At 35.6% G+C, this 18,248-nt stretch overlaps 1 protein-coding gene across 2 annotated transcripts in view; it reads right to left on the bottom strand.

Annotated features, from left to right (window-relative positions):
- The window catches only part of NAV3 (neuron navigator 3), a 346,824-nt gene that overhangs the window by 236,381 nt on the left and 92,195 nt on the right, over positions 1 to 18,248 (bottom strand). For both annotated transcript variants that reach the window (XM_028105477.1, XM_028105478.1), the window contains exons 2-3: positions 4,372 to 4,489; positions 3,686 to 3,738 (exon numbers count right to left, since the gene is read on the bottom strand). In XM_028105477.1, coding sequence (XP_027961278.1) covers positions 3,686 to 3,738; positions 4,372 to 4,489 — 171 coding nt within the window. The remainder of the gene's footprint in view (positions 1 to 3,685; positions 3,739 to 4,371; positions 4,490 to 18,248) is intronic.

The following is an 18,248-nucleotide window of genomic DNA, read 5'->3' as shown; positions in this document are numbered from 1 at the left end:
TTCCCCCCCTTCCAAAATCTCTCTTCACTCTTCCTCCCTCTCAAACTATATATATATTATTTTTCTCTTCAACAGGAAACTCCTAGAAAGATTATTCAAGACTCGGTGGGTATGTGCACCTCTGTTACTCCATAACACATGGTTATCCTATAGAAGATGTTTGCATAAAGGTCATTAATGCCTGTCCAATTGCTAGAACCAACTTCTTTGTTCCAGCACACCAACTAGTAGGCTAAGTAGCATTTGACAACATCTACAACATTCTGCTCATCTTACTTTGCCCCATCTCACTGGGTTAGTCCAAATACTCCAGTTTAAACTACCATAGCTATCCTAAGGATCCACACCACATATGTGGATCTACCCTCTTAAAGATGGGCTCACTCATCAATCTTTCCTTTTTTTGACTCTACACCTTTGCTCATCACTTATATATTGGTATTCCCCTATGTGAGAACCTCAAATTTCTTCCCTCCTGACTTTATACAGGCCTTCTGCTGAGCCTTTTCCATGGCTTCAGTCATTACCTATGTACCAGATATATTCTAATACCTTACTTGTCACCTTTAGGAACACATGCCTAATTGCCTGAAGTCACCTCCTACTTGATGTTCCAATGGATAGGTCAAACACTTTCAAAACATGAATTTGTCATCCTCCCCCTTCTACATTTAGCCTGTTTTCTCCCTTTGTAGTAATCATGTCTAACAGTAACTTACCAGGCCAAATATGTGGGACCATTTTACACTCCCTATATTCTTCAACTCCCACATCCAACTGGAGACTAACAAATATTCTACAATTCCCAGAAAGCACCTAGGGTGATTTTTTTTTTAATATTTACATCAGATCATGCCACAGTCCAGCTTTAAAAGTCTTCCAAACGCTCCCTAACAAATTTAGAATGACATACAAACTCCTTACTTTGGCCCTATGTGATCAGGCTTCCATCATCCCATCCAAACACCTCACTGTCCTCAAATCACAGGGGTCTTCTATCTGTTGCTGGAATGCACCAAGCTCACTCCTTTCACAGTACTTTTTCTTTTTGCCTCTGCAACACTGTTGGTATTATTTATTTCAATATTTGCCTCCCTGATCCTCAAATGTCCTTACATTTTGTAGCTCAGGTGCTCAGCGAATATTGGCTCAATATGAATTACCTGGTTGTTATTCATCAAAATATTTATTAATATATTATAGATTCATACCATGAGAGAATCTATGTTCTTAAAGGCTTAGAACAGTCTAATAAATGTTATCAAATTTGAAATTTAAATAAAGACAATTTGTGACTAGAAACAGTAGCATACCTAGTTTTACCTTACCTTTTGTTATTAAACACAAACAGCAAGCAAAGATCACAAAGGATGAGATATACAAAAAAAATGTAGTGAAAGCAGTTCTGTGAGTAACGATAGCACTCACTGTCTTGGTTGTTAAGCAATACAGAAAGAGGCAACATCCTGTTTGGAATAGATATATGAAATTCATCCTAGTCATGCTCTCTCATAATTCTCTTTCCTCTACTTTCTTGTCTCAGTTAAAATCTGGGATTTTTATTCATTAATAATATAGTATCAATCCCAGTTCTTAAGAATAGAAGCAAAAATAACTAAACCAAAAAAGCTACATTTTTGTTATATGTATTATTCTGAGTCAACACATGGAGGGCATGTCAATTTCAGATTCAAAATTCAACCACATCAGAAAAAATGAGATACATTTTTTTATGTAAAAAATGAGAGGATACAAGTCATTCTTTACTCAAAAGTCAATGAGATTCCAACTAATACTATTTGGCTGGAAAAACTACCTTTTTCATAGCATTTACATTTCTTAGGCTTTGGTTTTTCTGTGTTTTTTTTTTAATCAAAAGCAGAAATATTAACATAACATGTATACTAGATGTTACATGACATTTGGGGGCTAATAAGGAGTAGGAAGTAATAAAAAATTAACAAAGTCTAATACTCATGAGAATGTTTTCACAGATTTGTAGAATCTTTGGTACAGATGTTTCAGATAAATGTCTAGGGACTGAATTCCTATCCATAGTTATGAGCTTTGGAGAGGTTTTTTTTTTTTTTTTCCTTCTGTCATAAAGCATTATCTTGGCTGTTTATTGGACTCTCTGTAATCAGAATCAAATTGGAATGACAGCAGAGAAGATGTGTTTTAGTATCCAGCACTTCTTTATGACTGAAGTAATGAAAGCAAAACCAAGTGTTGAGTTTAAGAAACATAATATATGATATTCAGGGACTACAGAGCTCTTTAAGATAAAGTCCTAAAAATCTTTTAGCAGGTGTTAATTCATGAATGTGTCTTAACAAAGTTTGTAACAGCACTATTATGTATTTCCATATCAGTTTAGGTAGTAAAGAATGTCCATGATTATATGTCATTATCATATCCTAATTAGGGCTCATTATACAGATGAAAAAGCTGAGACTCAGAGAGGTTACATCTCTTTTACAGTATCACACAGCTATTATTTTAGGAGGGTCTGAAGGCATTATAATTACTTTCAGTAAAAGTGTAATTAATTTCCAGAGAGTCACACTTGTGCCCAGAATAATTAGATCAGAAATTTCCTTAAAATTGAAGTATTTAACAGAAAATTGTTTTTTATGGTGATTTTTTTCACAACAGTTACAGAGTTTATGACGTTGTAATATTTCCTTAGAGTTTTTATTAATCACACGCACACATACACACACACACCCCCCAGATGTGCTAGTTAATCACTCTTTAAGAATACAGTCTTTATTATTTTGGATTTCAGTTTTCTGACCTTAAGTAAAGCAAGGCAGCACATCAAAAGAGTTCACTTTTTTTTCATTCTTCCAATCTCTGACAATTAAGAACACTCATCACATTCACTTAAAATGCCTATTCAGCGCTAAAAAGAGTTTTGAAGGAAGCCTCATCTTATGGATTTTGGTCATCACTCCTGATTATATCCACTGATATAACTTCAATGAAGGCATTTGTACTTCAGGTTGTCCTTAAAATTAAGTTGTGGCTATTTAATTAAGAGAGCAGTGAGTTCTTATCTCAGCAGTTTATCAATCTATTTTTTTTATTACAAAACTTTAAGCTTTACCAGTTGTAAAGATAAAAAGAGGGCCCGGGAAGACACAGACCTCGAGATCAACAGCTTTCTGGAAAAGGCTATGAATCATATCTCTTGATCAGTCACTGCTCAGAAAACTTCCGGCAGCATGCCTTTGGAGCTATTTCCAAAAGTGCTGAAGAGTCCATGTGTTTACACAGGACTTTGTTATGAACAAAGAAAATACCACTTATATATATTTTAAGATGCACATGGCAAGTTCTGTTCTTCAAACCAGTTGTTCAGACAAAAAGGCTCCACTTAAAATTGGAAATGGGATTTACTGCCAGCACAATCAGTGTTAAATTATTCAGACATCAAAACAACAGCAGAAAGTCAGGATCTGAGAAAACACCTGGAGATGTGTTATTCAGGAGTTACACATATTCCACTGTGCTGATACTCTCACTTGTTCATAAATTGCACCCAAAGAAATACATAGGAGAATGTGACCAAATGGTTTCTTAAGCAGGAAGGCAGGCAAAAGAAATTTCTAGTCCATTTCCAAATGTAGTTTAATCAAAAGTGAATATAAGCATTATATTTTAGAATAAACATGATTCTTACCATCTGAGATTGACTCCTAGGACATCCATTGATATCTTCAACTTTTTCATTTGCTAAAGCCAAGAAATAAAATAAAAGAGAGAAAAAAAGAATGACATGCTTAAGCAATGACGTGAAACACAAAAGAAGGAGACTAAGAAAACAAAAAAACAAAAAACAAAAAACAAGCACAATGCTGCTGCTACATTCACTCTTGTCTCCCAAGCTGTGTACGAGGGGACACACTTGTTAGCCGCCAAGTCCATATGCACAGATCAGGCCAAAAAAAAAAAAAAAAAGTGAGTGAGAAGGAAGTTGCTGCTAATTCTTTAGCCTGTGCCAAATGACTGCTGACATGAAACCTTTCACAATTGTCCCTGCTGGATCAGGATACAGTTTCAAGGAATCTCAGAGTGTATGAGTTGCTCTAGCTAATGAAATGCACACATGGGAGACATATGGTTTAATGAAGCGTTCATTTCTGACAATTCAGTGTATGTAAAGATCCAGTTCTAGCCATTTAAAAGTATAGCCAAACTGCTTTTTTCAAACATTCTCACATAAACATTTTTAATTAAAACATGGGAGAGCTACATGAATCTCAGAGACTCATGGACCGAGTTCCTATGCATTCAACTGAAATTGTGTTTGACCAAGGTGGGTGGGGGCAGAAACTTCCATGATTTTTCCCAGAGGGCAGGTCTTACCAATGATCTGGATGATTTCGGCTAGCAGGACTCCATCTGCAATGTCTTGCTGCAAATCCTTGATCAGCCGCTTGTGGCCCGATTTTGCTAGGTAGTGGTTGGCCCAGTCAGTATAAATCTGTTGAACAGAGGGAGAGAAGAAGTACGATGGTGTGAGAGAAAATAGAGACAATAAAAATGCTTAAGACAAATGTTGGATTCAAAGGGAAGCTATTCTGGATCACATTCCAGTCCAGTTTAAGAAGTCATAGCTCAAAAGGAAATAGTTGTAAAATAATTTTACACGGCTCTCTCTCCCACTTACCTCCTGTTTCAAGGAGGATGATTCACACTCTTTCAAAACCAGGGACTCGTCACTTGTGACACAGCAAAACTCCCTTCCCGGATGACTACTGAGGAAACTCCTGTTTGCAAATCACTTGGGTTTTCACTCTTTCCCCCTGGTTCTGTCATCCTGAAAATAATTCTGCCTGTCCTTGTAAAAGGAAACCACCTGGACTGATTTATACAGGAACCTATTATAAACATTTCTGTTTCTCTGATACTTGATTAGATTTGTCATGTGAGATACTGTATGTGACAATATTTTGGCATCATTCTATGAAATAATTGCAAATGCCGAAGATATTTTATTTGGACTGTCATTTCCCATTTAAGCCTCTTGAAATGTGTTTATATAAGAAAATAGAGGAAGCAAATACAGTTATTACACAGAAATTACAACAGAGAATTGAGGAGTGGATTATAAGTCACAAGGCTGGCAATCTGTCATAAAGTAGAGGTGACTCTTCAATAGTAAATTAGGACATAAAGAAAAGCTGGGATTGTTAAAAATTTTCACAAAATAAAACACTACTAATGTTTCAAATGTTATGAGACACCTTCTAAGGTAATCTAATTATAAGGAAATAAATAAGCATTAAGATGGTTCAGTTTTATGGGTGGCTCCTATGAATATATTAGTAAGTTTATAACAAGGCAGACTATGATAGATGATGTAATAGAAGAACACAATATCTGAAATGACATTGGAGGAGAGGAACTGATTGAGAAATACACATACAAAAATGTGCTATAGAAGCACAGTGGAACCTGGACACAAGAAGTGAAGGGAAGGGTATTCTGGGTGGCTCAGTCGGTTAAGCCTCGGCCTCTTGGTTTCAGCTCAGGTCCTGATCTCTGGGTTGTGAGATAGAACCCCTCCTCAGGCTCTGAGCTCAGCAGGGAATCTGCTTGAAGATTCTCTTCCTCTGTCCCTCCCTCCACGTGCCTGCATGCCTGCCGGCTCTCTCTCTCTCAAATAAATAAATCTTAAACAAACAAACAAAAAAAGGAGTGAAGGGAAGGGCCTTCCCCACAGAGAGGACCAGATAAAGAAAGGCAGAATGGCAAAGGAAGCAAAGACACAGTTGGAAAATTTGTAATTAAGGTAGCAAGCCTGAAATTAGGACACATTAGACTGGAAAGGTAAATTATATCTTTTAGTCATAAGCACTGAATGGCAAGCAAATTATAAAAATTACTTTTTGCTGCTAACGAAACCAATGCATTTTTTTGTGAAAATGAAACAAAGTAAATCAGAAGTGTAGAAAGTAAGAAGTAAAAGTTTCCCCACAACTTGCAACCCCTACTCACTTTTGAATACTTTGATATGAATAATTCTAGAATTTTGTTCTATGCCTACACACTTCACCACATGACACCACATTACACACCTTCACATACATACACACATGATAGGATTTTTAACCATATATGGCTCAAATTTCACATATCATTCTCTGCTTCTCAACTTTTTACATAACGATATTTTAATAGCACTGCTATAAACATTTTACCTATATTTATCGCACTACTTTTGATGTTATGTTGTACATAATATCAATCCTCCTATTGAAAGATATTTAATTTGTTTAAATATGTTTCTAATGCATCTAAAGTTGTAAGAGACATCCTTAAAATGTATCTTTGTACATTTACACCCTAGTATCTTTATAGAACCAAAACCTAAAAGTGGCACTGCAAATTTTTTTTAAAAGGATCCTAGGCACAAACATTCCAAAATACAACTGAGAAGTCAAAGAAAGTACTTCTTCAGTTTAGAAAATATAAAGTGGCATCTTAATGCAATGTGGTGGTGATTAAATTTCCTAAAAGACTATAAATAATTGGAAGCATCCAACTACATTAGAAAAATATATGCGATAACAGTATTATACCTCCTTTCCGTATGTTCATGATCCTCTTTATATCAAAGATATTAGTGTGAGAAAAGGTACTTGCATAACTGCTAAATTAGAAAACAGAAACATGATTCCTAGATACTCTTATTTGGGGATCATTTTCCTCAAAATTTTATTCTACTTGCATTTTCTATTTTGCACTACAAAAATATATTTTTACAAGGATTTATACTGTTCAGAATCTAAAACATTGAGGACTTTCTGGTCATATATACATCATTCAAATGATAGCATTAATTGTTTGGCCTTCTACTAGAAATTTTAGGTTGAGTCAGACTTGATTTGTGCCCTTTTCCCCTTAGGCAGTAAGTTATAAGGACCAGTTAACCGATTTTAAAGCACCCCACAAAGATGAAGAACATGAGTTCTGGAGTCAGTACACCTGGCTTTGAGGCCCACCCCCCGGAAGACATTGGACAAGTTTCTTATCTTTTCTAAACTTTAATTTCCCCATCTGAAAAATAAGCATGATAATACTACTTACATTGTAGGATCATGTTAGGACAAAATAAGACAGCACTTGTCAGGTGCCCCTCACAGAGTTAGCCCTGAAGAAATGTCTGCTCTTATTATCATCATTATGGCATCAGTTTTATTTGCTATGGAGGCTTTCCAACAAATATTTATTAAGGTTATTGTTTTGTAGAGGTTAAAAACTTTGAGAGGATTGGCAGAAGATTGAAAAAAATTGGACTCCTTGCTTTTTTTTAAAAAAAGATTTTGCTTATTATTAGAGAGGGCACAAGCTGGGGAGATGGAGAAGCAGACTCCCCACTGAGCAGGGAACCTCACCTGGGGCTCGATCCCAGGACCTTGGGATCATGACCCAAGCGGAAGGCAGACACTTAACCGAATGATCTACCTAGGCACCCTGGACTTCTTGCTTCTGACACTGCTCGTGTCTCTGACTCCTCCTGCCTTCTTTCTGATTCACTGCGGCCACTGATCTGTCTGCCATCCATACTCAGAGCCATGAATCTAATCCTAAGGTTGCCATGTTCTCATTCCTGTCTGCAACGCCTCCCTTGTGACTTCACCTCCATCAGGCTCTACGTTGCAAATATTTTGTTTTACGAAGGCATTAAATTATGCAAAAAAAAATACTTATTCAAAGACACACAGAATGGAATGTATTAGAAATGAAAATAAGAATACTTTCATTCTCCTAATGCATGTCAACAGTGTCTTAGCCTCTATCCAAATTGCTCCTGGAACTTAGGTGAGAAAACAGATGGGAAGCCAGCTGGTTGGCTTCAAGACTGACTGGAAAAGCCTCTGATTTAGCTCATAAAATGTTTTTTACTTGGTCCAGGATTTCTTCCAGAGGAATCCCAAGCTTAAGTGCTTTGACTTGTCTCGCATCTTTAATAGGTGAAACTGCTCAGACTATAATCTCTGACTTTAGTTGTAACCAGCAAAATCAATTCAGACTGTATAAATAAACCAAAAATAAATCTCCATTTAAAAAAGTCCTTTTACTTACTCTTTCTTAATATGTGTAAAAGATAGTTGAGGCCCTTCAAACAAATCAGTACCTTTCAAAACGATGTTATAATCTAGATGAAACATGAAACAATTACAAAGTAACTTATAAATATATTTTAATATTATATTTAAACTTATTTTTGTCTTTTAAAACTTTATATATATATATAAATTGGAGAAAAAAGTGAAAACATGAGGTATATCTTTAAAGAGATAATCTTCAAGCAAAGGACACACGGTATATGAATATATGCAAAACTCATCAGTAAACTTACTGTACTACTCTGATAAGAGAGGATACAAACAACCTTGTCAACTGTCACATTAGAATCTATTCAAATAAATATAACAGAATGGTAAAATCATGTCCAGATTTTGGATCTGAACTCCAAAGTTGCCTTTGGTTCATTGTCATACACATGCACACACAAAAATCACAATATTTAACCTCTTAGCCTCACTTGAATGAACTACAAAATGAGTGGTAATGATTTCTGTAGGATTATGCTACAAAGTAACAACTACAGGTTTTTAGTGAACAAATTGATATAATTGGGCACAATATCAAATTAATCATAAATTAATATTTAGTCATCATGGCCTGGCTAAAGCTTTAAATATAATTTATATCTAAATATCTGAAGTCAGTTTTCCTCACCTGTTTTAACTCCAATATTATAAATGTAAATGTCATCTCATGTGGTAATTATATTTTTGGAAATTCTGAAAAATTAATGAGATTACACTTACCAAAGGATACTTAGAGGTTCAGGTAAAATCATATATACATTAATTATTTTACTGTAATTAAATATGATAAAAATCAAAGGTACCATGGCATAATTTATATTTCATATTAATCAGCATGAATTTTAGGGCCTATTATGCAATAGTATGCATTCTTTGAGGAACATTTTATATTGTTGGAATTTCTGCCCTGTCACTTAATATCCATGTAGAAATTGACTGAACATGTATTTTCTCTCAGTGCCAGAGCTTTTGTCATATGTAAAATGGCAATAAGAGTATTACCTACTAATGGGATTATTGTGAGGATTGAATGAATTTATACTTTTGGAACACAGCTTTTCACTTAATAAGTATTTGTCAAACGTTGAACATTATTATTCACTATTTTAATATAAACTACATTCATATTATAATGAGTTTATTAATATTATGAACTATTATAATTTTCAAATCCTTAAATCTTAGCTATCTGCCCAAATGTAGTTAACCTAAGGAAAACTGTTGCAAGATGTGACGATCTCTCAGCTTAGTCATTTGCTCTTATAATATTTCTCTTAGAATGCTTATTTCTCATTATAAAGTAATGGGTTCAAATAGAAAGCAATATATCTGACTATACTGCTTCTGTCCAGTGAAATTGTCACAGTAAAACAACATCAGAAGAACATCTACTTTGATTCTCCACAAAGTCCTAAACTTTTATGGTATTCTTTTTTTTTTTTTTTACTATTGACAATGTAACACGTAGCCTTTGTATATCACAGCAAACTGCCCCTAAACTTTTAAACCAATATTTAATTTGGTATTTGATGAGTATAAGTAAACTAACAGTTATATAAAAATAATTATGACTATTTTTGTTATTGTATGCACTACTCTTAAAACATGAGGTGTATCTTTATATTATATTATAATTGTTTCAAAGAAATACAGTATTTTTAATGAGTGTTAAATGATCAAAGAAATGTAAAGAAGTAGTAGGGCAAAAGCAGACTTCATTTAAGTCAATAATCTATTTTAATAGAAAGATACAAATCTATAACCTGGTTAGAAAATATTATAAATGTTGTCCAATGCTTTTTAAATATTAGCTGAGCTAGTTTTAACCCTGCACTTATTTATACAATGAGTTTTTTTCCCAACATTCAAGCAGTAGCTATATATTCCTATAAAGCTGATATGTTCAAATTATTGGCTTTGAGAAGTCATATAGGATGTTTTAACCCATAAAGGACAGAAATTGTGTTGAAAACCAAGGAATTCAATGGCAACAACTAGGCTTCTACATCTTAGAATGCAGTATACATAAAATTAACAAATAAATGGTAGATTAGGGAAGTGTGACTGTGACATAAGTATTTTCCCACAAAGATGAAAACTATTACTGGGAGGAGAATTGAAGGAAGGCAAGGTCCTGAGAGTTGACCTAACAGGCCAACTGTCTGGGCTAAGTTTCATAGTATCATTTGGGCCTGAGAACAGACTTGCAAAGTACAAAGTCTACCAAAACAATATAGAAGAGCATCCATTTTCTTTCTAATCCCCTGAGAACCATATGGAATTATCAAAGAGGAAGCCAGTTATCCTAGAGATCAATTGAAATAGGACAGGAAGGATGCATAGATCTGATACAGGAAAGTACAAAGGGGGGCAAAAAAAAAGATGTGAGGACAGGTTATAATGCAGTTCTGACAAGTATTGTGAGTTTCAGCACTCACCAGACAGGTGCTGGTGGGCACTAGTAACCATGCAACATGTCCCACCCTGGCACCATGATAATTAGTAACCATGCTTACCAACCTTCCCAGAACCAATCATTCCAGGGAGAAAAGATGCACAAGGGAAGGTGAAGAATCTGGAACTGAGTGAGCATTTTCCTCAAAGACTGAACTTCAAATCAGAAGTGACTGAATTATTTTGCACTGGGAGCAATAAATTTTCTGCTACTGCACATAATGAGAGGTTTGGGAGGTAAACTTACATATGTATTATTTTTAAAAGCTGTAATTTTGTACATCTCAATTTGAGGACTCAAAAAAAAAAAAACCCAATGAATCGTGGCTCACTACATCAAAAACTAATGATGTATGTGACTAACATAACATAATAAAATTTTAAAAAATCATGAATGTATGCAACACTGGATAAAGGAGGTTGGAAAATTACGACATGGAATATAGATATGAGACATGCTGTTTTTAGTTAGTTTAAAAAGTCAATCAAAGACTGAATCTTTAGTTGCTGTTACGGAACTGATATGAACAAGAAATCCATGGAGTCTAATCTCATGACCCTTACAAACCTTCTAGACATCTCAATACTGAAGACCATGTGGTATTATTATGAAGTGAACCCATTCAAAGCCTTTGGTCACATTGATATTGTCACAAAATATGTAATAGATTCACCAAGTAAATGGTTGAACTCAGCTGGTTTATTTCATTTTTACATTAAGGAAAATGCTGGCCCATTATGGAGTTTCTCAATCTTATGTATAATTGCACCAAAAGGAATAAAATATCTAAGAATAAATCTAACCAAGGAGGTGAGAGACTTACACTCTGAAAACCCTAAGACATTGATAAAATAAATTGAAGAAGACACAAACAAATGGAAAGATATACCATGCTTGTGAACTGGAAGAATTTGTATTGTTAAAATGTCTCTACTACCTAAAGCAATCTACAGATTCAGTGTAATCTGTATCAAAATACCAACAGTATTTTTCACACAACTAAATTATATAATCTCAAAATTTCTATAGGACCACAAAATATCCTAAATAGTCAAAGAAATCTTAAGAAAGAAGAACAAAGCTGGAGGTATCACAATTCCAGATTTCAAGATATGCTACAAAACTACAGTCATCAAAACAATATGGTACCAGGACAAAATAAGACACATAGATCAAGGGAACAGGATACAAGGCCCAGAAATACACCCATGTTTATATGGTCAGTTAACCTATGACAAAGGAGGCAAGAATATACAATGGGGAGAAGACAGTCTCTTCAATAAATGGTGCTGGGAAAATTGGAGAGCTACATACAAAACAGTGAAACTGGACCACCTTCTCATATCATATACAAAAATAAACTCAAAATGGATTAAAGACCTAACTGTGAGGCCTGAAACCATAAAACTCCTGGAAGAAAGTATTGGCAGTAATCTCATGCCATTGGCCTTAACAACATATTTATGTATATGTCTCTTCAGGCAAAGGGAGCAAAAGCAAAAATAAGCAATTGGGATTACACTAAAATAAAAAGCTTCTGCTCAGTGAAGGAAGTCAACAAAATAAAAAGTCAACCTAATGAATAGGAAAAGATATTTGCAAATTAATATCTGAGAAGGGGTTAATATCCCAAATATATAAAGAACTTGTACAACTCAATAAAAGAAAAACTGACTAAAAATTGGGCAGAAGACCTGAATAGACATTTTTTCAAAGAAAACATACAGATGGCCAACAGACACATGAAAATATGCTCAACGTCAGGGAAATGCAAATCAAAAGCACAATGAGATATCACCTCACACCAGTCAAAATGGCTAATACCAAAACCACAAGAAATAACAAGTGTTGGCAAAGATGTGGAGAAAAGGGAACTCTCATTTACTGTTGGTGGGGATGTAAATTGGTGCAATCACTGTGGAAAATAGTATGGAGGTTTCTTAAAAAATTAGAACTAGAAATACCATATGATCCAGTAATTCCACTACTGGCTTATTACTCAAAGAAAATGAAAACACTAATTTGAAAAGTTATATGTACCCCTAAGTTTATTGTAGCATTATTTACAATAGCCAAAACATGGAAGCAACCCACATTTCTATTGATGGATGGATGGGTAAAGAAGATGTGGAATATTACTCAGCCATAAAAGGAGTATGAGATCTTGCCATTTGAGAAAACATGGATGGACCTAGAGGGTATTATGCTAAGTGAAATAAGTCAGAGAAAGACAAATATCATATGATTTCACCTATATGTGTAATTTTCAAAAACAAAACAAACAGAAACAAACCCACAAATACAAAGAATAAACTGGCAGTTGTAAGAGGGGATAAGGGTGGGTAGTGGGTGAAGTAGGTGAAGGGGATTAAGAGGTACAAACTTCCAATTATAAAATAAATAAGTCACAGAGATGCAATGTGCAGCATAAGTAATATAGTCAATAATATTGTAATAATGTTGTATGGTACCTATACTCAGATTGGTGAACACCGAGTAATGTATAGATGTGTCCAATCACTATATTATACTAATATATATATAACTAATATAACACTGCATGTCAACTATACTTCAATGATAAAAACTGTTTTAAAAAATCAAGATGTTTTTCTTTTAGTTTAAATAAATTAAATAAAATGTATAAAACAACTTCTTGGAGGGTTCATTAAATTTATTTGAACCTTGATTACGGCAACAAAAAAATATTGGAAAAGCGTTTATTTTTCCATCTAAATCTTTTGGTGACTCTGAAAGAAATAAAACTTTAAATTTGTGTTAGAAAAAGAATTTTCAAGTTTAAAGTTTGGTTTAAAAGTGAGTATTAATGAGTCAATAACTCCAGAAAGTTAGTGAGTGGTTTATGAAGGCAGACAAGTTCTAAAGTAAACATAAAATTGATTCTGATAATTTCCCTTAACTTTTTCTTTATTTCTCACATCCAATCTCTGACCCAGTTCTGTTAATTCTATATCCTTAATGCCTCTTGACCCTTCTGCTCCATTACTGCTATAATCACCCTGGTTCAGCTTTTCATCATCTCTCACCCAAATTGCTTTGCCAGTCCTAAAAACTGAGTGCAGGCAGGCTAAGCATTAAACTATTCTATACAGTACAGTTAGTGATTGCTCTAAAATGCAAATCTGATCAAGTAATTTACCTTCCTACCTAAAAATCACCTAAGAGCTCCCACTTACTTTCAGAAAAGAAATTTCCTTATGAAGCCAATTTATTCTTTTTAAAAGTGAATTGGTTTAAAGAAAAGTGGCCAAAGGGGTGGGGTGGGGGGAAGGGAAAAGGAAGGTGCAGCTGTGAAGGCTCTAGAAGAATGAAGACTGAGGAAAGCCACACAAAAGGATGGGCTTTGACAAGCAGAAAGAAGGGGAAAACATATTCCAACAGCAGATACAGGGATAATGGAACCTACAGAGGGTCAGCATGCTGAATTCACTGAATATTGAATAATTCCATTTGGTCAGAGCATGGGGAAGAGGCACACGGAAAGACTAGAGGTAAGAGACTAGGAATCAGTGTGTGGGGGAGGGGGTCATGTACAAAGTTAAGACCGCTGAATCAGTGCTTTTAGGTGAATGTTAGCTTACTTATATGTAGGGGCTATAAACATGACAGCTAAGGCTGTGTTTCTTAACTGTAGTTCTGGTGCAGCTAGGAAGGACAGTTTAGAGCAGAGAAAACCTGCACAAGGGGAGCCTACTTAAGAGGCTAGTGGAAGACTTCTAGATGGTGGAATACTTTTCTGCCCTGTATTTTCCAGAAAATCTTACGGCACGAAGAAAAAAACAAAACTCAATTTCCCATGACCACAATACATGAATATGGAAAACAGATGAAAGAATGATAAATGATTTAGCAAAGAGGAATAAAGAAAGAGTAAACCCACAGGACCCTGCAGAGGGAGATAGCAGAGCAATGTAAATAGATTTTCCCACAGAACTCCAGAGGAGCGCAGGAAGTGCGGGCATCAAACCAAACAGAAGGCGGGGTGAACCAGAGTCAAGAGGTGTCTGACTACTTGCCTCCCCCTCATGCTATCAAGAGCCAGTAAATGTAGACCAGGGAAAAGCCAGGTTTGAGTTACTAGGCAGACAGGAGGGTGGAGGCATGGTAATGACAACAGGAGGTTAAATGAAATTAAGCATCCTGATGTTGAGACTTCAGCAACTGTCTTCCCCTCTACGCTCCTTCTCCTTCAGAAATGCAGGGTTATATATCCCCCACCCTCAATCCAGCCAGAAATGGAATTCTTCCTCTGATAACAGTGATCATCCATAAGACCGACAGACATTCAAGTTCAAGGTAACCAGTCCATCAACGAGCTGGCCAGTGGATAGCCTATAATGAATCCCAGAGGACAATAAGATTTGTGTGTTTGTATGAGCACAGCTTTTTACTGTCTCATACTTGATAAAAACAGAGATAGAGGTTACCAAACATTTGATGAAATCCTTTAAAATAAAATATAGATGCCAGATAAACAGATAAAAAAGAAGTCAGAATAATATAGAGTGGAAGTCAGGAGTAGAAGAAAATTATAATATTGGTGTCTCCTACTTGGACTCCAAAAAAAGCCTGGCTTGTAGCCTTTATGGCCATCTTTATGTCATCCATATAAATGACACACTCAGAGTTGTACAGTTGTGTGTGGTGGCCTTGATAGGCTAATATCATGGAACTTTAAAATGCCTTCATTTTTCGGTTTTAAGAAAATATAAATATTTCTTAATGTTTTTTAGAAAAGGTTTGATTTTAGTTGCAAAGGAGAAAACTTCTTAGTACTGGCCATTGTATTAAAATTCCAGTCCATGTCACAGATCTTAATAATAATATACTCCATGTGAAGGCATTACCAGTCTTAAGTAAACATGAATAAGCTTCATATACAGGCATAAATGTCACTTTCCATTAATACTGCATTTAACTTTCCCAGTTCTTTGAGAGATAACTTCCTATCTGAGAAAAGAATACACCTAAGATGTCTATTGTATTTATTGTGGCCATAAGCCAGATGGAACAAGTAATCAACATCAATATTTTCAACTCTGATATACGCAATCCTACGCATCCCAGTGATACACTTCTTTGATATGTAGCTGTAAAATGCACCCCTTAAGTTTCAGATTTTACTGGAACCAAAATTATATTGATATTTTCATTTACAACTGCATTTACCTGTTTAAATTTAGAGCCACAGATTATTAGCTTGGACTGTAATGAAATCCATTTTCACACTGGGGATAGGAAATTCTTAGATGAACTGATATAGACCCTGAGATAAGCTGATAGGAAAAGAAAGGATAGGGCTTATTGTATGAACTCAAGTACGTTCTGATTTTTTCCACCTGCGGTTTCTTTATAGAGAAAAATAACCAAGGCCCTAATACAAACTGTGGCATCCATTATCAAATCAAACCAGCCAACACTGATTGAGCAGTGCTATGCTAGGTATTGTCGGCAACACGAAAAAGTAAAAGGCACATAGCTGTCCTTGAGGAGGGAAGGGAGGGGGGGAAGGAATAGGTTGGCCAATTTTGAGAATCTACTAGGTCTTGTCTATCATGGTGCCCGCCTAGTCCTTCCCCCATCTTGCCTATTGAGTGGCATTTCGGCTACCGAATTCTTTGTCCAAATCATCACTTCCCATGCTCTTGTGAAGACTCCTCACCGTTCCCTTGAAGCCATACATATCACTCTCTAATCTTTCCTACTCCAAATATAAGGACAACGTTGTCTCCTGAGTCAGTATTTTCTCCCCTAACCTTAAGTATTAATCATCCTGGGCAATTTCGTTATTGGTGTAGACAAGCCATCAAACACTATGCCAGAAATTAAATATATAATGAAGAGCCATCTACCCTGTCTTAAATGCACAGTGCCTATTATTAATGATCTTTTCTTCTACAGACAATACAGCATTTTGTAATTTTTTTATTATTATGTTAATCATCATACATTACATCATTAGTTCTTTTTTTTTTTAAATTTTATTTATTTGACAGAGATGGAGAGAGAGAGAGCACAAGTAGGCAGAGAGGCAGGCAGAGGGAGAGGGAGAAGCAGGCTCTCCGCTGAGCGGAGAGCCCGATGCAGGACTCGATCCCAGGACCCTGGGATCATGACCTGAGCTGAAGGCAGCCGCTTAACCAACTGAGCCACCCAGGCGCCCCTACATCATTAGTTTTTGATGTAGTGTTCCGTGATTCATTGTTTGAGTATAACATCCAGTGCTCCATGCAGAACATGCCCTCCTTAATACTCTAATTTTTTTTAAAAAGGAGTTGGATATTATGATTACATAGCACGATTCTGGTATGTGTGTGTGTGTGTGTGTGTGTGTGTGTGTGTGTGTGTGTGTGTGTGTGTGTGTTGGCTCCACACCCAACATAGGGCTTGAACTCATGATTCTAAGAATAAGAGTTGCATGCTCTACAGACTAAGGCCACCAGGCACCCAATTCTGGTATTAATTTAAATTTTATTTCACTTAATTTCAATTGCATTTCCACTGCTACCAGCAGTAGAACAAAACCTTCTTTCTCCAAGATAGTGTCTATTAGTAATAGTGTTGAGAGTAAAGCACTGTTTTAAACATGTAAAATGACTTAACTCACTCAATCCTCAGAGCTCCCTCCCTAAGAGGATACTATCATTCCATCTGAGAGATGAGGATCTTGAAACAGAGAAGTGAAGTATTTTCCCCACATCACAACAGTAAATGCTACACAGAATCCAGATTTTCTGGCTCAAAACCCACACTCTCAGCCAAAACAAAAGGTAATATTTCATTTACGAGCCTTCCCTTCCAGCCTCCTACAGTTATTTCCATTGTCTCTGACATCCATCTCAAAATATGGTAAAAAAACCTCCTTTATTTGACTGCTACAATCTCTGGCATTTATAGAATGCTCTATGGGGAATGCATCCTAACAGCTTGCAAAATTCTAATAATGCAGGTGACAACAGGAGATAAAATCTGCATATTAAACTGTACCAAAGAGTATTTTGAGAAAACAGTTAAGAGAACTTTTAGTGCTCACACTTTCCTAGGGGGAAAAAAGGCAAGCTACTTGAGATTCTTTTATTTTCCTTTTATCTCAGTCTGTAATTGATGTAAATTGATAATGCAAATGAATTCAAGGTAAATACTAGCAACCACCTTTCAAAGACCAAATCACATGGCAGAAAATACGTAAGAAAAGAATGTTGATGAAACATAAAGAGAGAATAAACATGTCTACGTCTTAGCATTTCAGTTTCCAGGCTTCTGAATTGGGTATGTCCAATCACATACCAATAATTGGCAGTGAGGAACTGGCTGAGAGAAATGCTTAGTGTAAACCAATGATTCTCAAAGTATGGTCCTGGATCAACACCATCAGTGTCATCTAGGAACTGGTTAGAAATGCAAATTCTCAGTCCTCACCCCAGATCTACTGACTCAGAAAATCTGGAAGTGGGGTCAGTAATTTGAGTTTTAACATGCCCCTCAGGTGATTCTGATGTGTGCTAATATTTAAGAACCCCTGGCACAGATGAATGCTGTTCACAGATAGAACAGCTTTTATATCTAAGACTTTAAACTGTATTTTAATGTAAAAAGGATGCTATTTCATTGTAAGGGAGAGGTAGCAAAAGACTTATGGCTTA

Source organism: Eumetopias jubatus, unplaced genomic scaffold (genome assembly GCF_037043125.1).
Source record: "Eumetopias jubatus isolate StellerSeaLion01/CBP00866 unplaced genomic scaffold, mEumJub1_p1.0 scaffold_8, whole genome shotgun sequence".
NCBI classification, from domain to species: domain Eukaryota; kingdom Metazoa; phylum Chordata; class Mammalia; order Carnivora; family Otariidae; genus Eumetopias; species Eumetopias jubatus.
Note: the sequence above shows the minus strand (reverse complement) of the source record. Positions and strands in the feature narration are given on the sequence as shown.